The 24,648-nt window shown below is 43.1% G+C and overlaps 2 protein-coding genes across 2 annotated transcripts; both read right to left on the bottom strand.

Annotated features, from left to right (window-relative positions):
- Window positions 1–3,874: 3,874 nt before the first annotated feature.
- LOC139421372 (dentin sialophosphoprotein-like) lies at window positions 3,875–15,614 on the bottom strand. The gene is made up of 3 exons (XM_071172198.1): window positions 15,367–15,614; window positions 4,830–8,159; window positions 3,875–4,738 (listed from the first exon to the last, which is right to left on the bottom strand). The coding sequence occupies exon 2, from the start codon at window positions 7,648–7,650 to the stop codon at window positions 5,926–5,928; it is 1,725 nt and encodes a 574-aa protein (XP_071028299.1). The 5' UTR covers window positions 7,651–8,159; window positions 15,367–15,614; the 3' UTR covers window positions 3,875–4,738; window positions 4,830–5,925.
- A 4,810-nt stretch (window positions 15,615–20,424) lies between these two features.
- Window positions 20,425–24,394, bottom strand: LOC139421371 (uncharacterized). Its single transcript, XM_071172197.1, has 2 exons — window positions 24,083–24,394; window positions 20,425–22,847 (listed from the first exon to the last, which is right to left on the bottom strand). Exon 2 carries the CDS (start codon window positions 22,752–22,754, stop codon window positions 21,588–21,590), a length of 1,167 nt encoding a protein of 388 aa, XP_071028298.1. The 5' UTR covers window positions 22,755–22,847; window positions 24,083–24,394; the 3' UTR covers window positions 20,425–21,587.
- Between the last annotated feature and the right edge of the window lie 254 nt (window positions 24,395–24,648).

Genomic DNA, 24,648 nt, shown 5'->3' with positions numbered 1-24,648 from the left:
GACATTTTAATGTGTATCATAAACTATTATGATGACCATAAAGTATATGTTTGAATGAGATTATCAGAGTTCTGTTTATGACTTTGATTACTTTTATAGTGCTGCTTGCCTTGCTTTTGTTTTTGTCAGTTGCAAATGATCACACTTTAGACTAGGACGTGATAGTGATAGTTTTAACATTGTCTCAGAAATGTCTACTAATGTACTAATAGTATCTATTAGTGCTTTTCAAGATAACTGTTGAATGTTTTCAACATCACATTTGTTTTTGTTGTGCATTACAAGTTGCGTCATATTGACAATGCTGTACTAGTTTATGTAGCCAAGTGTTACAGAGCTAGCTATCGTTTTAATCTGTGATTTCATCACATTGAAAGTGTCTGTTTGCAGTGATAAGCACATCTCCTCTGTAGGGGAATTCCTTCCCAGTATAAAATGAGGCCATGGAGGAGAGAAGCCCTGTCATGAGGCCCACAATATCTCCATTGTCCCCCTGCTAAGGGTAACCCAAACAGCAGAGATCACCTGGCTGAGAGGGAGGGTTGTTTGGGTGGAGCACCACCACCTGTTAGGTGACGCATGGCTTTTGAGCTTAGGAAGCTCTCCTCTGGTCCAACAGGAAGGAAACTCAGGGGGAAGAAACACAGCCAGCTCTTTGTTATTACTCAGACTTATGCTCGGCTCCATTACTGCCCCTCCTTTCCCTATTTCTCTCTCTCTCTCAAATGTTTAAACCATTTCTCTTTCTCTCTATTGTTTAAACCATTTCCATCTCTTCTCTCACTCGCTTATCCCCTGATTCCCCATGTAGGCCTCTCTCTCACCCTCAGTTTCCCACATGTTCCCCTCTCTCTGTTATATATTCTGACCTACTTTCTAATAAGAGCTACATTATATGGTTACATAAGAGCAAGACTGTCTCTGCAGTTGATACCCTGATACCACAGCTCTGCTGTGTTCTGTCTCACAGAGGGGGTGCTGGCACTGGAAGACACCACAGTGCCTGAGGCTACATATTTGGGAGCCCATAGGTCCTTAGTGAGAAATGATAGTCAAGTGTGAGCTCTTATTCCTTTGTCATATCTCCAGCCCTTACCTGCCTACCATTCAATTCCAGGACTCCGGCACTCGACTAAAGTGAAATTAAATAAATTAACACCCCAACATTTCGTTGAAATACTTTTGCCCTCAGAACAGCCTCAATTCGTGGGGCATGGACTCTACAAGGTGTCGAAAGTGATCTACAGGGATGCTGGCCCATGTTGACACCAATGCTTTCACCTGGTCAGTCTATGTCTTGGAAAGAACAGATCTTAATGCTTTGTATACTCAGTGTATAAACCATATTGTTTATCTTATTTACATTATGACACTCCTCCTTACATCACATCAATAGACACACCAATGTAAGTGAAACTTGTGATTGGAAGTTGGGTTGTAACTGGAGAGGAGTGGGTCTGAACGCAGGGAGGGAGGGGTTAGAAGTAGACCTTGAGATAGGCCACTCCCCAGATCTATTCACTGAGCCGCTCTGGACCATTTTGAGGGCTGTTATGTTGCGTAACCATTATGTAACAGAGTTTAATGGGACACAAAGCCTCTCATTCCCTCCCCCCTGCCTTCCACCTACTCACGTTTTTTTGCACAGTTCAATGTATGTCTATTGCAAGGAATGTTTTGAATCTTTCCATTCAATTCCAATGCTCTTTTGATTTGATGCAAACAAATACCAGGATATTAAAGCATGAGCCATGTAACCTTTGGGTACTGTTTTCAAAACAGAGATTTGTATAAGTATATGTTTATTTAATAGTGATGTTCATTCCATCCGTGTATGACAACAGCCATGCTAGAGGTTTTTTGAATCCGGGTTGTAGTTGTCACTTACCACAGCTGAGCAGGGGTTAAGTAGTGGTTTGGTCTCAAGTTCAATAACTGTATTTTCCTCACATAAAAACAACAACGAATTAACCATTAAATACATGTCTTTCATCAAACGAGTAGGTCCATATGTCTTTCACAACCACAGCGTGTGGTTCAGGTGTTGCGTGCTGTAGAAGCTGGGGGAATTCCAATCTATAACATTAATATCTGACTTTGATTTGCCCCTGCTGTGAAACCCAGAGGTGTCTGCAACCTGCCCCAGAAATGTGTGAAAAGGTTGCAGCGTGTCACACTGGACATGAGACAGGGCTGTGTAATCCTGTGGCCCCCTCCCACGCTGGCTGCTCCACTGACCCTCTTCCCCAGGCTGGGAGGGACAGCCAGGTAACTGGAGAGCCTTGTTTGTGCTTTGTTTGCCAGGAATCATTGTGTGACCTGCACATCCAGTCCCCTCCAGCCCCAACCTCTCTCTCCTCCCTCCCTCCCTTCCTCCCTCCCTCCCTCTCATCTTCTCATGTCTTCCTCTCATTCCACTTTCTCACGTTTACCTACTTTTCTCCTAACCTGTTTATGCAAGCGACCATGTGCGCCAATCAAATCAGGAAAAGGTCTAACACAGCAGAATCAAGACGAGTGCTGCAGTTGTCAGGGAATGTCACCTTGACACTATAGCAGGGTGACATCAGTCGCACCACCCAGACCAAGCATAGGCTGAACGCAAGGCAAAAATATTTTGTCTGAGTTTGTGAAGGGCATTGAGGTGTCAGCCCTCAAAGAGCTGCTTTGTTTGCAGGCTTAGTCCAGGTCACTCCCTCCCTTTGTCTTTGTGTTGTTATGAACCTAACCTCGTTGTGTGTTTTGGGAGGGCGGCAGAGAAGATAGGAATGAGGAAAAGACGCTGCCCAACTGGGCTCTGCCTTGATTTCCATCCCCATGTATTCTTCTCATGACAGGTCTGCTGTGACACTGAACCTGGGCCTGGAGAGCTGGCAGCAGGGACAGAGTATTTCTGGAACTATTTCTGCACTTACTTTGTAGGTCAGAGCCATGGACATGCCATGGAAGAGAGCCATGGAAGAGCCATGGACATGCCTGCTGAGTGAGAGCCTGAGAACAGGCTGTGAGTTATGTTAGGACTGGGCTTAGAGAAGGAGAGGAAGCTTGCCCAGTTTTCCCTCTGGGTAAAGTGGTTTGTGTCAGGTTGAATGAGGCCTTTATAAAGGGGACTGGGGCATAAGAGAGGTCCTCTGTTCCGTTGGGGGGGGGGTCAAAATCTGTAGGTGTATGTCTGTGCGCGTACGTCTGAGGGCGTTTGTGTTTAGTGTGGTCGTACGGGTACATCTCTGTCCTGCGTGCGTAGGTCCGCGGGCCTATAGAGTTAGCGTCAGGAAGTAGGCCACTGTTACATCAGGTAGACTAGACTGGCGGTCTGTCTGTGTCAGTGTGTCACTCCAAAGCGCCTCTCATTTCAAATTAATCCTGTGTGTCAGGAAAGTAAGGAACCCAGGGAGCAAGCTATTTGTGAGGACTGGAAACAGGGTGTCCCCACACCTGCTAAAAGAGATGAGGACTTCAAGAGTCTCTGTTAAACATGCCTGTGGTTACAAACAACTAGGTTAGGCTATCATTTGTGTCTTGCCTTAATTTAGATTGTGTCTGTCTAATCATTGTACCTCGCAGCTCCGCTTTGTGGCTGTGTTCAATTAGTAGGCAGTGATTCAAATGATCATAGAAGAATGTTGGTTGTCAGCAGCTGCTCTGGTATAAATTATAGTTTGTTTATTACGCTAGCTAGCATATGGTTATTAGTATTCTTTGCAGTGTTATAACTAACCTATGAACCAATTTGTATTCAGTATCAAGTGATAACTACAGGGAGGTTTTGGTATTTATCTGTCTGGCATATGCACAGCTGATTTTCAAACAGACCCATCATGAACTGTGTGTGACCCCCATAGACAAAAGTAAAGAAAGGAGAAATCTGACAATATTTGTACGATATGTTGAGAAATTCAACAACCTTTTTATTGTTTTCAATCTTGAAATGCATCCATCTTCCATGATGAATATTAGTGTCTTTACATACACAGCCATGTCAAAAAGGGGTGGTGGCGACCTAGACACCACCTACTGCTAAACACCACACTAGTCTCGTCTGCATCTTTTTTGTCCTTCTTGAATCTTTTTCATAAAACCATCAGCAAAAACACAAGCATCACTGATTTAAAACACATTGACAAAAGGGAGGATGGGGGTATGGAGCAAATACATCATCACGGTCTATAGGAGAAAGACACACAAAGATAGTAACAGAACAACACTTCAGAAAATAAAACAATGACATTAACATTACAGTGTTGTCAGAGAGTGAAAGCTTTACATTTATACACAAGTGGCAAAAAGCTAAACATGGCACATATACTTTAAACTGTGTGGTACAGTGCAGGCTTCTCATTGTCACCCAAAACGAGGAAAATAAAGGCCGGGGGTGGATGCCCCATGTATTACACTACAGAGGCACATTAGAAAAAGGGGAAATCCCTATTTTATTAACAAAGTAGAGATTGTCCTTGGTTTTTACAAAACTTAATTGCAATAGCTCTTATTCTAAACCAGGTTTTTATAACGTCATGGGCTATTTGTGTAATATAGTAAATTAGCCTCTGTTTCAGAGATCCAATTACCTAGTTTCTGGGTTTAACTCTGTGTGTCTAGCGCACATGGATCGACATCAGGTTAGAAGCCTGAGGTTCTGAGCTCAGTGCATTGTGTTGATTTGCAGAGAGACTAGGTGGCCTCACTCAGAGTTCAAATATCATACAGATATCATTTAGATTATATTATGTATTTATTCCTATGCCCACATCTGCAGAAAAGCCAATAGGAACATAGACTAAAATATGAATGTGTATAAACGCTCAAGTTAAAACCGTAAAGTGGGGAACTCTCTCCCCTATATGTCCCCACTTTACGGTTTTAACTTGAGCGTTTATACACATTCATATTTTAGTCTATGTTCCTATTGGCTTTTCTGCAGATGTGGGCATAGGAATAAATACATTGAGCTAAGAGATGGGAACAGTGGAAGTCTAGACTGTTGATGATGCTCAACCTTAGGCCAGCAGCCTAGTTCTGTCTCAGATTGACTTTGATTGAATGCTGTCTAAGATCTTAAAGATCTACTGCAATAACAGGGAAGCTGCATTTCAAAAGCTATCGGCCATGTTTCTGTAAACAGAGTTAAAGTGATGACATTAAAGACGTTTTAACTTGGAGTTTGCAACAGTAGACACAATGTGACTGTACAGTAATTCTGACAAAAACAGGATGATAATGTCCAAGTCCTTTCTTGCCTCAACAGTTTGTCACATTGTTGTGACATTTTTGTTTGTTTTCTTCAAAAATATATATTTATAAATTATTGTGTATTATTTACAGTAATATACAAACCAAGTGCTTGAACAAGAAAGATAAAGGATGGGCTGTGTGAGATCATGGAGATGGGAAGGGATATATGGATTGGTAGGGTTAGGGAAGAGGGATGGAATTTCTCATTTTGTTGCATCTTTGGTCAAGAATGTTCCCAGAATGTTGCTGCTATGTTTGTCTAAAGCCAGATGTGCACCATAGGAGGGGCAATGAAAAAGTATAGTTCCAATAATGGTCAACTTATATTCTCATTTGAAATGACCAACTGTGGTTTGACGAAAAACGATATGAAAGAGTTTCCTCCCTTCTCTCATTTATAAACAAAAGTCCTTCTGTAATTATGGAGAAGATGCAAGAACTGAAAAGTGTATATACAATATATACACATAGAATACTGTTCCCCCAGAAGTCCAGCCTTGTTTTGGGCTTCAGTACAGCCCTTTAGTCCCAGGACATGAAGGTGGTGTAGATGGGGGTAAAGGGACGATAGTGGATTGAGATTGAGGAGGGGAAAGGGAAAGAGCGTATTTTGATCTAAGGCAGCATCAGAGACACCTCACATTGTAAGGAACCTCAACAAATTTGTGTTGCCCTCAAGTGTTCTATAGGCACTTAGTCTCGGCTGTTGTTATGGCGTCCGCTTGACGACTCCTTTCTCTCACTCTCCTTCCTTGACTCAGCTGAGGACGGCTGCTTATAGAACCCTGTGGGGGGCTGGCGCTCACTCTCCCTCTCTTTGCCGATCTGCTGCTGCATGAGGGCCAGGTAAGGGTGCTGGGGCAGGATAGAGGAAGGAGGAGGGGTGGTGGGAGAGTCCTGCTGGGAGCTCATGGCTTTGTGTTTGAGACGCAGTTTGTGAGGCAGGGCAGTGCCCTTAACCTCTGCCTGGGTGTCCCCGCTTTGGCATTGGGAGGAGCCCTGCGGGGAGGGCAGAGGGGACCCTGGCTGGTGTGAGACAGACAGGTGCTGGAGGTAACTCCCGGCGTCAGAGAAGGAGGAAGACGGGGACTCGTCGTCCGTGGAGGCATCCTTGTCAGAGCTGCGGGGGTCATTGTCACTAGAGGAGGTGTCTTTGCCTGAGGTTGAGTGTTCTTGGTAGTACCCCTCACTCCTGGCCCCGCCCTCATAGGTCAGTATGGGGGGCTCCTCGTCCTGGGTGCTAAGATAGCAGTGACTAGCCTGGTTGTGGTACAGGTGGGACGTGACGGCCTCCTGTTTTTGGAGGATGTCTGGAGCGAGGCCCGTCTGGGTCTTTTGCTCCTGTTGCAGAGCTCTGTACACCTGCCCCTCTCCTGCCTCGCTGTGGCAGTCTGAGTAGTGGTACGGAGGGGAGTCTAGTGTCTTCCTCTCCATCTGCTTGGTCACCTCTGCCAGTCTCTCTGAGCTCTCCGTGTGGCTCTCTCGAGCCTGGGCCAGATGGCTGGCCTGAGAACTCTGCTGTTGGGCTGTCTGTTGATCTATGTCCTGCTGCCTTTGGCTCTCCCCAGGGTAGGAGGCACTACTGGAGCGGTAGAGGATGACACTCCTCTGTTGGGTGGGTGGAGGGACCTGACTGGTCTGGCTTGTGATGCTCTCCTGGTGGTGGTAGGAGTGGTGCTGTTGGCTGTGGTAGACCGACTCCATCACCTCCTGGTGATGTGTGGAGGACAGGCTATGGTGGACATTCAACATGCTGCTTTCAATGTCCATCTCCAGGCTGCTTTCCTCCTGCTTGATCCCGTAGACCGCAGGCTCTGGGCTGTCCCGGGAGGACCCGTCTGACATGTCTGAAAGGGACCCATGGGGGGAGTACATCACCAGTTGACTATGCCCCCCCCCGCTGCCTGACTGCTCAGTCTCCGAGGAGTCAGAGTTCATCATCACCTGGGAGCTGCTGGAGTAGCCGCTGGAGTAGTAATTGGATGTGGAGGATCTCCCGTTGCCTCCATTGTTGCCTCCACTAGTGAGCTGCTGGCTCTTCTCCATGTAGGAGGCAGTGCTGATAAGGCCAAAGCGCAGCTTCAGCTGCAGCAGCTCTGTCTTCAGGCGGCAGTTCTCGTCATTCAGCACCATGACGCGGTTTTCCAACACCATGTCGTTCAGTCGTCGCTTCTCCCTGGAGCGTTTGGCCGCCTCGTTGTTCTTACGGCGCTTCTCCCAGTAGGATGCATCCTTCTTTTCATCAGAGATGAACTCACGCTTGCGTCTGCAACTCATGCTGGGCTTGACGAGACGCCCCTGACGAGAGGGGGTTCCTTGAGGCGATGGGAGAGACTCTTCGTAGTTAGAGTATGTCTCTAGGCTGTCCAGGTTATTTTCTGAGCTTGCTGATTGGAGTTGTGAATTCAGGCATTCCATTGTTGCTCAGTGGAGGACAGTTTGGAATATTGCTACAACCACTGGAAAGGAAACTCAAGGAATGGGGTGATAAGGAACAGTGGGATTCAGCTATATCTCACTGATTGAATGAGCTTATAGTTCAAGTGTCTAAACTGGCCAAGAAGATCAAGAAACGGTGGAACTCTGCGTTAATTCCCCTCATTTATCCAATGTATGTTCAGCCTTTCTCTAGGCAAGTCTCTTCAGCTTTCTCACAGAAAAGTGGGTCAAAGCTGCTTTGTAGAGAAGAAAAAAAAAAAAGAGTTCCTGGAGTGGAGAATGTGACAAGCTTCACTGAGCAATTCTCTAACCTTTTCTCTGTTTTGTTTTTCAATATTTTTGCGAGAGCGCTGTGCTGAGCAGACAGAGAAGTGCTCTACTGCTCCAGGCGTGTTGCAGGATGTAGGTCACTCAGTCTATCTCGGCTTGTCAGTCTCTTGGGAGGGGCGCTACCTCTCTCCTTCTCCAGTAGGTTGCAAGATGAAAGGCTGAGGAGACAAAGAAAGAAAAGGCAAAACTCTTAATCCTCGTGGACTGCTGTCAACCACTATGCATTCAGATTGAAGGAATAATATCTTCTTTATGTCATTGTTAATTAAATCCATTTTAGTTTTTGGCATGGCTGGTGATCAAAGAATTTTGAGGAATAATTAATAATACGCTCCTTCTCACATCCTTCTGCTTTCATCTATGTTCTGTATGTCTGGCTTTGACTGAATTGTTACACCTGGCAACCACTAGACCCTAGTAACCACTGTCTGACCTCATGGCCCTTCTATTGAGCTTCTCTGTCGATGGTCCATGACCCCTTAAGGTGTCAGCATGCTTCAGTTCGGTTGGCGCCTTGCCGAACCGAACGAGTGTACTTGCATACTCCCTTAACTTAAAAATACCTTCGATTGGAAAACTAGAAAAAAAAGCGACAATAGTACTTTGTCCATTTTGAGACACCGTATAGTCAGAATGACTAAATCAAGAAATCTGTCATGAATTTTTACGTTTTAGCAGAGGAGATGTTAGTCGCACAATTTTACATATAACTGAGGTACGATTTCGTACCCTTACACAATGTATGCACAAACTCTTCCGAACTGTTTTGGCTGGGAAGCATGTGGACGCGTTTAGCCCTGCATGTTGACGTTGACTTGCATGGTGTAATAAACATGAGGCCAATATAGTAGTTTCTGAGTTACTATCTTTTTCTGAGTAAGACATTATACATTTGCTATTTGTGACATTGTCCTCCGCCTTTGTAATCACAACTGTGTGTCTGGCAACCAAGTCGAGAGCACATGATTACCATGTAAACTCAGAAACAGTAACACTACCAGAAATTACATCATTCGAACACATGGAATGATTGGAAATTGAATTTGTAAGCTTTAAACAGCCATTTTTGACTTATTTCATGGCTGCTCTTAAATAGTCTTTCAGGCAAATTTATTTTAAGAGCCAGAACAGTGAATCACCCAGGTGCAGTGGGTGTAGGGTTCCCCTCATTCCATTTTAGAATTCTAGGTCAGGAACAAAGATTCCAAAACAACCATATTAAGAAACAGCCCACTATGTTTACATAGAAATGATCATGAACTGGAGAATTTACTGTAAGTGTAATAACCGTAAAGATTCATATTCTATTTGGACAACCAGTTCCTGGCGGTGAACAAAGACAAAGGTTCCCTGCCAAGGAAAAGCGGTGGAGAGGGCACTGGATTTTAAGGTAAGGGCGGATAAGGATATGGGGGGTTAATTAATGAATATAGGTCAAGTCTCAGGAAGGAGGGGGGTGGAGAATGTGCCAAGCTCTCTTGAATTATGACATCAGGGTGGTCAGCCTCATAACTATGAAGTGTCTGGGAACCTGCTCAGCAGGGACTCTCCTGGTAATGAGGTAAACAGAGGTAGATGTGTCACTAGCCAAACCTCTTAAGTCTGATTTTCATGAATAAGCCAAATGGCTTTTCCAGTGTCTCTTTTCATGTTTCCAATTGATCTCTGCTGGTTGTGTACCAGTTATTTTATCTGTGTTGCTGACTAATTGGTTCAATATCAATTACATTCCATACAGGTGACTTGAGGCAAGCAAAGGAATTCAACAGGCATCGAGGATGGATTCTTCCTGGAACATTTTAGAACTCATTCAGACTGTTCCCTTGTTCCATGGTTCCATTAAACTGGTTTTGTATGCTTTAAATTAAATTACATAAATCAAATTAGTTGCTGGCCAACAGGAGTTGTTTCATCCCTGCCTCCCTGCCTCATTTACTCTCATTTTCTTACTGAACAACATGAGTTGAGACACACTGATTCTCTTTGCCTCTAATCTCATAATCTGTCTTTTCCATGGGTTATATTCTCCTTGGAGTCTGGGGCAAAATTGCTCTACACTTTTCAAATGTGGGTTCAACACCAATTTCTCTTTCCAGGCACAATTCAGCAACAAAACGAGCCAAATCTAGATGGGATATTACAGCCCTAGTTTTTAAATTCAAAATGTTTTGCTTCCAACAAAATGATGACAACCCTTCTAGGTATGGGTCATTTGGGTCCCAGTAGATACTAAATAGGGATACAGGCTACGATCATGCCTGGAAAAACAGTTGAGACAGGGCCTGATCTTGCACTGCTAAATGCAGTACTTTAAGGTCCTCATTCCCACAAGCCATTTGTGTGTGGCTTAGGGGTAGGAGGGAAAGAGTGGAAAGACCACAGAAACCAGGGACCACTCAGTAAACCCTGGCTCTGACTAGTGCCTACACGGCATGCTGGAATATAGGTCAGTGGAACCACGGGTGAGGCAGGGAGAGAGAAACAGAGAATTAGAGAGTACTCTATTTATAGAGGTGAAAGATGCATGGAGAGAGGGACAAAGATTGCGAGAAGGTAGACAAAAGAAAGAGGAAAATGAGCTCAGATGATAGCACCTCGCAGGATGTAAACAAACGGGGGGTACTGTACCAGCGTTAACAACATATCACCCATGGCAACAAACGTTTTTTTTTTATTAAAAAAGGGGGGGAAACTAATCATGTCAACATCAATCCCTCCTGATCGAACAACACACTTACACTGTGCAAACAGATTGACTTTTAAAAAAACTAAGCTGCTCATCTCCTCTGCGGGCGGCTGGAATTAGCTGGAGACATGAATGGAGCTGGAGTGTTTGCCGATTAATGCATTAATTAAGTCTCCCACTACTGCTACAGGAATAGAGCATCATAATAAGTGTGTATCCCACCCGAAGCACAGCGTGCCACCCTTACCTGATAATCAGAACATCTAAGCATCAAACCTACCCACTTCAATAGTGTATCTTATAACTAACTGCAGGGTACTGAGATAGTGATTGCCAATGAAAGGTTTATGTGTTTTTATGACAAATGTAGTGTGACCTGCCAGAACAAATGTCAAATAGTAAGAAATTCTACTGCTTCCCTTTTCACCCATCTAATATGCTTACGAGGCTCTGTTTCAATGGAACACTCCTACGCTTGTGGTAGACCATAATGAATTCCATGTCCAATTTCATGATAAAAGGTGAACAAAAAGATGCATCTCAGAGTATGAATCTGTTACTGATAGCTCTGTTTAACATTAGCACACATCCTTGTTATACTTAATAAATATAAAGTCATTCTACCACAGGAAAGGGCTTGGTTACATTTGTGAAGTGATCAAAGAGAATCTAAATGTATGCCATTTACAATTATTGGGTCCAAACAACCACAAAGCTATATTTGGTGGGGCTTGAGTGCAAAAGCTTGTTTTTGTTGAGCTCTTAAAGTAATGGGAGCAGGTGTAAAATAAGGAGGAGGCCCCCAGACCGCAGTGCCAATTTTCACTGAGACTGAGGAACTGAACTGCCCCCACTGGGGAAGAATGCAAATAGATGTCTTTTTCAAAAATTCCAAGTAGGGTTGGGCCGATATATGAGTAAATAGAATAGGGACATTTGACATTGACAATATATTGTGATGTGCTGATTCAATATGTTGAAAATTAAGTCTAAATTAATTAACTAAGCCTTATTATTTCCCAGTCAACACTAAGATTATTTAATGAGAAGGCGACTGACTATACCATTGTAAATAAGTACAAAAATTGCACAGTCTAGAATGATTTAGTCATTAACGGTGCAGAACGATAATATCGGATATCGCAATATTTAGAGTAGCACATCGCAGAAGGGGTCTCCCCAAATATTGTCCAACCCTGATTCCAAGACTGGGTTTATCTTCCCAAGACAAAGTACACATTCTTGGACATGCAGGCGGAGTTCCAAGCCAACTCCTTGTTCCATAAACACAGCCATATCAGCCTCCGTTAAACAGGGGAAAAAAGGAGTGACCCAGTGCAGTCCATGTGTTTCCCAGTCACATGTGCTCCCTTGGCCTACTTCTCTGCCTCTCCCTCCCAGCCACAGCAGCACAATAACAAAGCACCTACTCTATCCTTCATTATCTTTCATTGTGCCAGGAAACCCTGAGAATGTCAGGCGGGTCAGGATAAACCCCACTCCACATTGTTTACCATAAACTACAATAGCAGTGAAACAAGACATAGTGCACGCTGCTCTAGTGAAACAAAGGTAATATCATCCTCATGATAATTAGCCATGTTATTACCATGTTTTTAGCAATAGCCTACTAATACAATAAGGAATATAGTAGCTGATCATTGTATTGCAATTACAAGCAATTTATGGAAAGGTTCATGAATCCTACAGAAAAGGGGTGTAGCACAGAAAGGTGAGGATTGAAGAAAATGTATAAAGGCTAAATGAACATGTTCCTAATTGTGTATCACTACGATATGAAGGAAACACAAATGTATAAAGGCTAAATGAACATGTTCCTAATTGTGTATCACTACGATATGAAGGAAACACAAATGTATAAAGGCTAAATGAACATGTTCCTAATTGTGTATCACTACGATATGAAGGAAACACAAATGTATAAAGGCTAAATGAACATGTTCCTAATTGTGTATCACTACGATATGAAGGAAACACAAATGCTTATTAGGCGCGTTTATCTGCTGCCCATCAGTGTTTCTGTTCTGCATGAAATGGTTGGGTGTCTTTGTTAAGCCAGCTAGGATTCATTTTGGTAGGTTTTTATTTTGGTATTATAGGGGTCTTTGCAGCACATCCCCTCCACGTTATGACTAATGTGACCTACATTTGGAGCTGGCATAGTGGTCCACCTTATGCGCCAAACAATTAGCCCTCCTCAGCAAAGCACAATAGAGGCTATAGGCTTCCGCTGATTGCGTCATCTCCCCTACCTATATCTGTTTTAATTACTTAAATGATTTATTATGCAACCCGCACCATTACTACAGCCTTTAGTGCAATGTGTTACAAAATTTGTACGCATAACCAAATGCTTTGCGTAATTTCCCATTGTGCATAGCACACCTGTATCATAGGCTATATTCTAAACTATATGGTATTGATGAACTTTTCGTGAGATATAATTCCGGTATGACTTTTCAAGAAAACATGAATAGTGTGAATAGCCTACACCCTTACCGCGGCACCAAAAGTAGGCAAGACACAAGTGCGCATGCCATCACTAAACAGCAAATGCACCGGGGGCACTCATTCCACAATCATTCCCACATGCAGTGTGGGGGTACTTTCAACATACAGACTGAGCAGGATAGTCTTTTATAAAACAAGTTACAACAAGTGTGTGTGCAGTATTAATTATTATATGCATGTAGCCTAATAACTGCATAGGCTAAACGTTGAGATGGACAAGCAGTGCGCAACAGTGATGCTGATACGGAATTGGAGACTATAATGCACGTTACATAGTTGCTGTAGAGCGTTACATTGTCTAAAATGGTTTCCCAATATAACTAATAGCCTACACGGCAGGCACATATCTACGTCACATCACACGAGTTTTAGCCCCCTTCAACATACCACTACTCTTTGTGGTGTCTCTGAACATACCATTACTCTCGGTGGTGTCTCTGAACATACCACTAGTCTTTGTGGTGTGTCTGATAAATGTACCTTTTGCATATTATAACAGATCCCCGGGGAAGTCATTCAAGGCAAAAACAAGTTTCTTGCACATAGCTTGTTTCCCTGTTGCATTCGCTACCCATAGGCTAATCCAACAACTTGTCAAGACTGAGATAGGCTCACATTTGACCCAGCAGCCTAAATAAGGACAGAAATAAACATGCCCAGTATATCCAGCTCACCTTACAAAAACAGCCAAATACTTTAGACTTTCATTCATATCCAAAACAATGTTTTCAGAGATGTAGGACAGCACAATATTCTAGTAGCCTTACTCTATATTCAGTTTGCCCCACTGAGCAGGGGAAGGGTTAACGGGTTGGCTAACCTTTCACAAATTACTACATGTGATGGAGAGAAGTGTGACCTCAGACCATCATTGCCTCAGACCAGACTGGTCTGATAGACTAGATGTAACATAGTAAACGTAAATCCGGGACACTCAAATAAATGCATGTTACGCTTGGTATGGTTACAAACACAGATGGTTACTTATGGCAAAAACAAAAGTAGTGTGGATGGGTGGGCGTATAACGCGAACGTCTAGCAACCCAAAGGTTGCGTGTTTGAATCTCATCATGGACAACTTTAGCATTTTAGCTAATTAGCAACTACTTTTAATACTTGTCAACTACTTAGTATATTAGCTAACCCTTCCCCTAACCTTTAACCTAAAGTTAACCTTATCCCCAACCTTAGCCATAACCCCTAGCTAGCTAATGTTAGCCACTTAGCTAATGTTAGCATTAGCCACCAGCTAACAGCCACAACTAACTGCAATTCATAACATATTGGAATCGTAATTTATCATACGAAATGGAAGATTGATCCACAAATGAATACATACCATACGAAACACAACGTACTAATTGAAGTGTCCTGGATTTAGTTTTAAATTTACCATTTTTACGTCTAACCCGGAGTCCAGGTGTAGACCGACAGGGAATTTTTTCCAGTTGCCTCCCATGGACTCAAAGCCTTACCCTGCCGTTCCAAGTCTTAACAGTGTAATTTTAACTCACAAGCATTTCAATTACAATGTTATAAACACAGATGGTTACTTATGGCAAAAACTATATAGAACTGTCTTTATATAATTTACAATTGGTAAATTAATTTATGTTGCTGAAATAAATGTCCATAATTTTGTTACTAAAGAATAGAGGAATTTATCCAAAGAATAATACTTTTAACGTATTTCAAGTTATTGTATCTTTCAATATTTTCACAACTCTACTGTGATGGGGGGAAGTGAAGCTACTCCAAATAAGTGTCTTCTGTGGCCCCTGCCACCCAGCGTTCCTTGTTCTGAAGAAATTCCATGCTCCCCTTCTCCTTATCACCCCCCTATACATTCTGCCACTAAATAGGGGGGAAACGCCTCGCCTTGACAGAACATACATATGGTTCAACGTCCGTCACCAACATTATAAACACTTCCCGTTGTGCCAAAATGTTTGCAACAATGTATCAGTGAATTTGAAATTCATGCAAAACAAAAATGATGAAAAGTTTAATCGAAGTGCCACTATGTAACACTGAAATTGGTATTATTAAACAATTTAATTTAATTGTTTTCAATAATAATAAGTCACATTATACACACGAATCGACGGGACATTTAAAGGCAATCCATATAAAAAATAAATGCTTACCTTGTATGTGTAAATAAAAGCCCACAGTGCGAAGTCTAATTTAACATCCACGCTTCTGTTCAACAATTCCTATTTCCGACTACTATCGAATTCAAATGTGCGATCGTCCTTCAAGTACAGTGCGAGCTCTGTGATTAGTGCCTGTATGTGAGCATGAATTCTGTGTCGCTTATTTTGAATATGTTCTCTTATTACGTTAGAGACGTGCTACAATTTCCTCCTCGCTCTCTCAATGTCTCCAATTGTATGTTAGTAGGTCAGTAGTTGCATAACAGAAGTCTTTGGGTGCCTAGTCACGTTTTGTTTCTCGCTCGCGCGCTCCGTATCTGGCCCCTCCCCTTTCTTCTCCTTCGAATACTGTTGCAGAGAGGTGGGGAAGAGGAGAGAGGGGAGGGAATAAGCCAGACTTGCTGAGATGTAGGGTGAGATACCCCTAATTAGGTTAATAGAGGGAGAGAGAGTGAGTGAGAGACTTGGACAAATGGAATGGTGGGGAGACATTTTTAGAAACAAGCCTTCAGCAGAAGATATATAAAGAAACAATTGTATCCAACAGCTGTTGTTTAGGGGAGAAATGTGTGCCCCTTTATTGAATGGATAGGCCTAATTACTCCAGACGGCTCAGTTTCGCCCTTTTAAATATAGCTTTATTTTTTCAGCTTTATTCTAATGAGCAAACCAAAATCTATTCACATTGTCCCTCATTAGCACATGAGTAGTCCTTTCTTCATATTCAGAAGAATGAATGCATAACCTGCATAGCCTAGGCTTTAGCTTAACGTGGAGCAGGTGACATGGGTTTGACACATTTATCAGGAGCTACAATGGTCTGTTACAATTGTGACATGGCCACATACAATTGTGACATGCACTTCGCTGCAACCTGGATTCAGGGGTGGACATAATATAGTAAATGAAAATCCAGGACACTCAAATTAGCTGTTATGTTTGGTATGGTATGTATTCATTTGTGGATGTCCATCATCCATTTCGAATTACATTTCGTATGATATGTTACCAATTACAATTCATATGATATTTTAGGGGTTAAGGTTAGGGTTAAGCACAGGAGGTTGGTGGTACCTTAATTGGGGAGGACGGGCTGATAGTAATCTATGGAATGGAATTAATTGAATGGTATCGAACTCATCAAACACATGGTTTCCATGTGATGAGTTGTTCTCTCCTCAGCAACACCTTCTGTGAGGTTAAGGTTAGGAGTTAGGTTAAAGGGTTAATGTTAGGGTTTGGGGAAGGATGTAGCTCAAAAGTATTAAATAGTTGCAAATTAGCTAAAATGTTCAATTTGTTTGTGATGAGATTCGAACACGCGTTACATGCCCACCTATCCACCCGACAAAAAAAAAGATTAAAATGTATGCACTCAAGTCGCTCTGGATAAGAGCATCAGCTAAATGACTAAAACATAAAAAATAAATAAAATGCAACCAATCCAAACGTAACATGTCATGCTAATTTGAGTGTGCCAGATTTCCGTTTACTATTTTACGTCTAGTCTGAGACCAGGTTGATCACTCATGCCAAACAAGAATAGGATGAAAATGAGTTTTAGTCATTTGTAGACACATTGCAGTAAGTTGTCTGATTTTGTTGTGACATTGGCTCTCATTTCCAGCAGCTGTGGCCTTGTGGTTCGATGCATCTGGTTACAGTTTTTGCATAACCGCTTGAATCTCAAGAGCTCAGTACCTCATTCTCATCTGATAGAGACATTATACTGTAGGCTACTTTATTGGCATCCTCCTTCTTATGACACACGATTTGTCATGTTTTGCATTAAATGTACAATGCACACCATTCAGTAAAGAAAGACTTAGTTGATCATTAAAGCCCCCTGTCGTCTTACACCATATAGAAGGTAGCAATTTACATAGTTTTAAATACACAATTGTAACACATTGGTTGAATTTGTGTGTTTTTGGTACTTCCCAAATAGTGAACTAAAATTTGACTGCAATTGTATTTATTGCTGTTATTGCCAGTTCCGTAATGTGTTACTCAGTACAGTAATGACAGGGTGAAATGATTGAAATGGAGTTCAGACTTTTGGAATGTAATCTGTGACCCTTGACAAAAATTGTTTGTCTGAAATATCCATATCCTTTTGCTCATTTAATGTGCATATTGACTTGGAATGAGCAATATATCTTAGGCCTATGTCCTAGCTGGATATGAAGATGCCATGTAGCTACAGCAAGGGGAAGGTTGACTGCTCATTTTCACTCTCATTCTTCTTTTTTTCTGGTAAATGAATTCCTGGTGGGACAGGCTCATGGTTAGGAGGTAGACTGTGATCTCCTGTGCTTTGATGATTACATCCTCTTCCTCTCTCCAGTCCATCTGCCCTCCACTATCTGACCTTACAACCTGTGCCTGTTCTGTCTTGCGTCAACAGAGAGCCATGGAAACAACTGGAGCGATAACGGTATTATTTAATGCATTTTGTTGTGTCCACGGCAGTTTTGATTGGAACAAAAGGACTGGCTGAATGCCTAGAGGGCTGTTTCCAATTGCAGATGCTTTTAATAGATCTCTCTCATTATCTTCAAGGCCCTGGTTACTTCTCATGTGGCCGAAGAGAGCAACAGGGAATGGAGGGTTGAAGTCTGACTTCAGGCTCAGTCTTTGTTCAGCATATGCTCTCTGTCTCTGTCTTTCTCTCTCTCTCTTTCTCTCTTTCTTCAACCGACCCACTTGAGCTTTCAAATGCACTTTGTGGATCTACCTGCAATGCCATGCATTTTATTGTGTATCATTGTGCTATTGAACACAGCGTCACAGACATAAGTGCGCCTCCATATGCCTCATTTGTTTCACAAATGAGCAGGTTGACTCACCATTCGTGAAAGGTTTTCTATGTGTTTCTTTGTATTGTGGATAATGAATGGAGGTAGCGAGCATGCAGCAATACCTTCCTCATGTCAATGATAGAAACAACCTTGAGAGCAAATGCATATAGATGTTTCATTAATTTGGGTCATATGGAGGCTTAGAGGATTGGTCCTCATTTTTCTATGTCTATTAATTGCTGTTTACCTGAAGATGCCACTCATTGCCTACTCTATGTCCATCTCATCATCTGGAGAGAACCCCATACATGGACCAAGCACCGGCATGCTTCCATTATACCCCTCTCTCTCCCATTCCTCTTTGTTCAGAGCTGAAGCATTGGCCGTGAACTTGACGCACCCCCCCCCCCCACTCCCTCTGTACCCCACCCCACCCTACCCAACCACTCCCCCTCCTAGCTACGTATGCATAGGTTCCCATGGCAACTGTCACAATTCCTGCCTAGCAACCGGCGTTATCTCCCGCTGAAAACAGCGGGGACAGAATGGAGAGGGGAGTAGCAGGGGGGTTGTGGTTTAAGGGGTGTGTTATTGGGGGTGGTTGTGTAGTAGTGTGCTGATGCAGTAGTAGCTTCATTAACTAGCCTCACTCCTCTCCTCCACCCCCACCCGTCCTCTTCCTCCCACTCTCACTACAGGAATCCCCAATTTGACTGAGGAACCTGTGAAGCCAGCTGCAGGTTGAGGAGAGCATCTCCTTTGTAATGAGATAGGAACGTCACAGGGCTCAGTGAATGGAAGATGTTCTGCACCGGTGGATACATGGAGTACATGGAGCCTCTACAGAGTTCTACTGTCAGCTTGCTTTCCCTTCATCTTGATTGATTTGACTTGTTTACATTGACACACATGCTGGTTTAGGTAGGCCTATCTCATTCAATGTAGGGTTTGGTTACTAGGGGCAAATAATAATTAAATGACTTGATGGTTTGAGTGTTGTTATTGAGTGACATAGCAATTAAACCTTGGTGTAATTTTTCCACTACACCTGCACCAAATAAAATCTGCCACACTGAAATAAACACACAGGCTACTATGTCACTCACTATCTGTGTGCTCTGAATGACAACAATAGCACCATCAGCTAGCCTACTCAACAAATGGTAGTCTTTGCTGCCACTTAGTGGTTTCTAAAGTTATTATGCTGTTATATTTATTACCGCGCTCTGATCTGCTTTGGTTTGTCAAGGGATTTCATATGGGAAATTAATAATGTTCAGACAAATTATAGGTTTAAAGGGTCATTGGTATGACACATCTTAGACTAAGTAGGTAAAGCTCTTAGTAAAGCATCTGCATGATGAGTGAACCTATGGGTGCCGTGCAGGGAGTGTAATTAAGTTTGTTATGATGAAATCTTATTTCGTTAATGTGAATGTGTCTTCAGGCCCAGTCTAGCTCATACCACCCACATCCCCTGAAATCCCCTGTAATGATTATAATTGCAGTTTCTCTGTAGCTGTGGCCTCTAATACACACTAGATCATGACTGGCATGCAGACTCCACCCCTCAGGACTCGTTTGCTCCTGTCTGGATAGACAAAGCTCTATAGTCTCACCTGTCCAATCTGTCTGGCTCTGCTGCTCTTCCTACATACTTAACTCTGTGTAAGTTAGGTCTCAGACAGGAGAAATATGTGACAGAGGATATTCATTAAGGTTGAATATTCTAAACGGTTGACTTCCGTGTATACTGATGAACTATGTTCTCAAAGGCTGCTACTTAATCCCTGAAGAAATCTTTGAGTCATTGTGGAACAATTACTCCACCTGTTAGATAATGTGAGACAAAGCAAGATACATCATTTTTTTAAACAGGATACATATTTCCACAGTGTAAGTGGAGACATTTAGACTGCAACATGTTGTTTTCTCAGTGACTTAATACATGGAGGAAATATATGATAATGCATTACTAGGTGTCCTAACAGTGGGAGGATCAAGTGCAGGGGTGGGAAATCATTTTTGCTCGAGGGCCACATTGGGATTTCAAATTTCAGCAGAAGGTCGCACACATTTTCTTTTTACTCAAACCTCCTGCGGGTCAGATTGAATGGGCTCACAGGCCGTTGCCCATCCCTGATACTGTATGTTGCCATCCCTGATACTGTATGTTGCCATCCCTGACCAAGTGGCTGCTTGACTTTTAGAGTATTAGAAAGTGTATAATCAAAACGAGACAAAAATATTTAATTTCAAAGATTTATTCACGAGTACAAAAATGTATTTTCATACAGATATTCACAGAACAACAAATGTTTTCATCACCTAGATACAGTTTACAGTGCATGTCGAGTAATTACACAGACCATGTACTCTTTGGACAAGGCTAACAAACAGTATTCGACTGAGACATGAAAACACTTTCACTAGTTGCCAGACACAGTGTGTTGTCCTACATGAAGCATATCACATTTCAGTGATTGACATGGTGTGTGTCTGTCCTCACAGCTATGCTGTTGACTGTGCAATGGAATGATAGAGTATTAGTTGATTTCCAATTGTCATCATCCAAAGTCCATTGTGTTGCAATACATTAAAGAGATGACAATAGTTCAAAGTCCCCATTCAGGGACTGGAGACCGTCACCTTTCAGGTTATCTGTCCTCAGTGCCCTTCCTATGGTTGTGTTTACAGTTTAAAAGAATGTGGTGTTCTTTCCTCATGCATATTCAAAAACAATTAGTGCCAATGCCACGGCACTAATAATGAGTTTGTTGAAGCTCCAGTTGAATTACAGTGTACATTAGTTCAGCACCAGTTCACCTCAATGTCTCAATCACTGACATTGCTTTGTCTGTGGCCTTGAGAAGCAGCATTGTTGTACATGCAGAGTGGAGATGACAGTCAATAATACAGCATCCTCTGGAGAGGTGAGGCAGTGTCCTCTTGTGTCAGAGTGTTTTTGAGGGTCTCACAGTGTGTGGGGCAGAGGGCCACAAGTTAACCAACACCTATAGCTTTGTGCTTTCATAAGGTGATGATGGGACTTGTTTCAGAAACTGTTCTCAATTGAGGCGCAGATAAGGAGTCTAGGAGTTTAGGATTTAGGAGAAGAAAATCAGGACAACTCAAAATTAGAGGGTAAAAATACACACACTCATAAATATAAAGGTAAACAGTTTGAATTGAGGATATGGGGTGGATCATAGTCCAGTTGGCCCAGGGCATTGGTTTGTCACTGTAGCAGCTCAGTGTGCCATGGTACTGTGGTGTTTAGAGTCTCTGTTCCCCTCTATCTCATTTCCACCATGTGTGTGTACTTATGTTAAGTTAGTATGCTAGCTCAGATTGAGCTTCCTCTTCTGGGATGGGACAGTTCACCGAGCATCCACTGACCCAGTCCTGGGCTCAGTTCACTTTAGCCAGCAGCTGCTCTGAGAACAGCTTCTTGAGCTGGGCCACCTCTTCACTGAGGGAGCTGAGGTGGGACTTGAGGACATTGTTCTCTGTATAATAATGAGACTCTGTCTGGCCCTGTAGGGGTGTAGGTTGGCCATACTGAGTGGACTCTTGCTGTTGTCGCCCCCTCCGGGTCTCCTCTCCCTCCTGCTTATGTGGCCAGACTACTGCCCCCTCAGCTCCACCCAACATGATGTGTCCGTTGACTGCCTCCCGGGGACCGTCTCTTGCTCCCATTGACTGTATGGGGCTGTGCCTGTTGTCCTCTCCACTGCTGAGGATCTTGAAGCGCATTTTGTGAGGAAAGTTCTTTATGCCCTCCCCAGACTCCACTTTCCCCATTATCACTCTGGAGAGCTCCCCAGGGAAGTGTCCACTGTGGTGCACCTGGGCCTCTGCAGGGGAGTGGTGGAGCTCGTAGCCCAGCTCCTCTGCTCTGTGTGGGGACAGTTTGCCATGATCACTCAGTCGGTCCTCAAAGGAGAGGGGGCTCCCTAAACTGGAGCTGCCAGGGGTGGAGAACCCAGAGTCCTCTGACATGCTGCCAGCGTCCCTGGATCCTTGCATGCTGAACTGGCCCCCGGGGGCAGCAGGGTGGCTCCCTGGTCCACTGTTCAGATAGTAGTGTGGAGCCAAGGTCTGTGGAGCACAGGGGGCTGCAGGGAGGGGCAGGATGGGTGTGTTGGAGGGATCTTTGACCAGGCCGAAGCGGAACTTGAGAGCCAGCAGCTCGGCCCTGAGACGTGCGTTCTCCTCCAGCAGCGCCAGCACGCGATTCTCCACCACCATGTCGTTGACGCGGCGCTTCTCCCTGGAGCGCTTGGCCGCCTCGTTGTTCTTCTTGCGCTTGTCCCAATAGCCGTCATCCTTCTTCTCACTGGGTATGAACTCACGCTTCCGTCTGAGGGGGTTCCCAGAGGCGGGAGGGTCATTGGTGCGCTTCAGAGCAGAGGTGCGTCCGAGCAGAGAGCGGGCCAGCAGGCTGCTGGAGGTCAGGATGGACACGGCCTCGTCTGTGAAGGACAGGGTCCCACCAGGTGTAGAACTGGACTCCCCACCGCTCTGCTCCCTCATGTCTTGAGAATCTTCTTCAAACATCTCACTGGTCACACTCATGGTTTTGCTGTGTTGAGATTTACTGTTCTTCAGATAGTCTCAAAATCCAGTGTCTTGGAATGGTATGGCGGTAAATTGTTTCAATAGCCCCACCTAGCGTTCAAAAGAGGAAGAAGAAATGGAGAGGGGGATTTAATTGTTATGCAAGACCAGTTACAACACAATGTTATGTAACCCCATTACATTTTTCCAGTTAAACTGGAGCTACTTGCACAACAACCCCACATGACTCTTGAATAAGAACCATGATGTACTAAGTGCTAGACAGACATCTCTTTTGAAAATGTTTACAATATAATAATCAAAGTGGGCTCCTGTCAGTCTAAAGGTTAAACGGTTAATTATAAGATCTATATTCGTATTTCTTAAATAAAAGCTTTCTTTAGAATTGGGAGGAAAAAACAATAACATTTTAGCCTTATATTTATTAATTATCCCTGTCCTGACCCAATGACTGGAACTGGAGTCGCTTCATCAGACTAAATCAGTGTTAGCCTACATGTAGGTTAACATTGTGTTATATAACACACCGTATCAATATCTGGAAAAATCCCCGCAATGACCTGTATTGATTGCTTTGTTTATTTTTGATTTGACTAAAACAAAACGGCTTAACATTTTCAGTTAACGACCAGACGTTATATCTTTCAGGAATCGAATTGCCTCAAGGACATTTATAAGAGCACAAGCCTAGTTTGCAAGTTAATAATAGTCCGCGCCCTACTGCTATTCCCTCCGTTCATTTACAATTGGCTCGCTGTATAGATCGAACTGTTAATTAACCTAGCTGCAGTACATCCCTAAACGAAAGCTGCACTGGTTCTTCTCTAAACCTTTTAGAGGATGTCATTCTACATTTCAGTCAGATATACAAAGGGAACGAAATAACGTATTTAAACAGCAATGAAAGTTTCAACAAACTATTGCAATGAAGGTCCTGTTAAGCATAATTACATACCTGTTCCACTAAATCTATTCAGATCATCTTAAATCATCATAATTCTGTGACTGTAAAGTGATCTACTGAATAGATCACTGGCGAAGCCTAATAATGACATTTGTGGAGTAGTTGTGTGTGATAAATATATATATTATATAAATATATTTAAATGTATTTTATCTAAAGCTGATTCGAAAGTTGGCTATATTTTTCTTTGCTTGGTATATTTTATATTATTTAACCTCAAATCATCGTAGCCTTCATAATTGATAGGCTTCTGTTGTAGGCAACATTGTCACATTTCTGCTCCTTATGCGATTGCCTATTCTCTGTAGTATAATGAAGGCACTGTTGAAATACACCGCATGAGTGTAAATTGTGAAATTACCTTGAGTTGGAGTCTCGTTGTCTCAGAAAAGCACCGATCTTTCAATTAAAGAAACGTGTCACAATGTAACAGAGCGATAATTCAGCAGCTTCGATTCAGCACTGGGTCATCGAATACACAGGATACTTTGTTTCCTGCACGGTGTAGGCTACTGTTGGCCTACTCAATATTAGGCTACTAGTCTCTCTGACACCTTGTGTCTCGCGTTTCTGCTCCACTTGGATTGCTGCAGCTCCTATTTGTTTCTTTCCCGGTGAAGTTCAGCCGAGGACGTTTCCTATCCTCACTTGAACCAATGGGCCGCGTATGTGTGGTGCGCTCACTGAGACCGCCTCTCTCCATGCCAAGACCCACCCCTGTCCTGGCAAGGGAAAGCTCACATAACGTTATCCTGCTCATGCATCATCAACTGAACTCGCTAGCCCATCCTTTCGTAACAATGAAGTAATATTGCCAGCTCTGGCTCCCTCTCACTCCCCCTGCAGATTTCCAATAGACCTATGCTCTTCAACCAAACATCAGCTTTAGGTAACAATTAAGTAATATTGCCAGCTCTGGCTCCCTCT

This window comes from Oncorhynchus clarkii, chromosome 12, assembly GCF_045791955.1.
Source record: "Oncorhynchus clarkii lewisi isolate Uvic-CL-2024 chromosome 12, UVic_Ocla_1.0, whole genome shotgun sequence".
NCBI classification, from domain to species: domain Eukaryota; kingdom Metazoa; phylum Chordata; class Actinopteri; order Salmoniformes; family Salmonidae; genus Oncorhynchus; species Oncorhynchus clarkii.
Note: the sequence above shows the minus strand (reverse complement) of the source record. Positions and strands in the feature narration are given on the sequence as shown.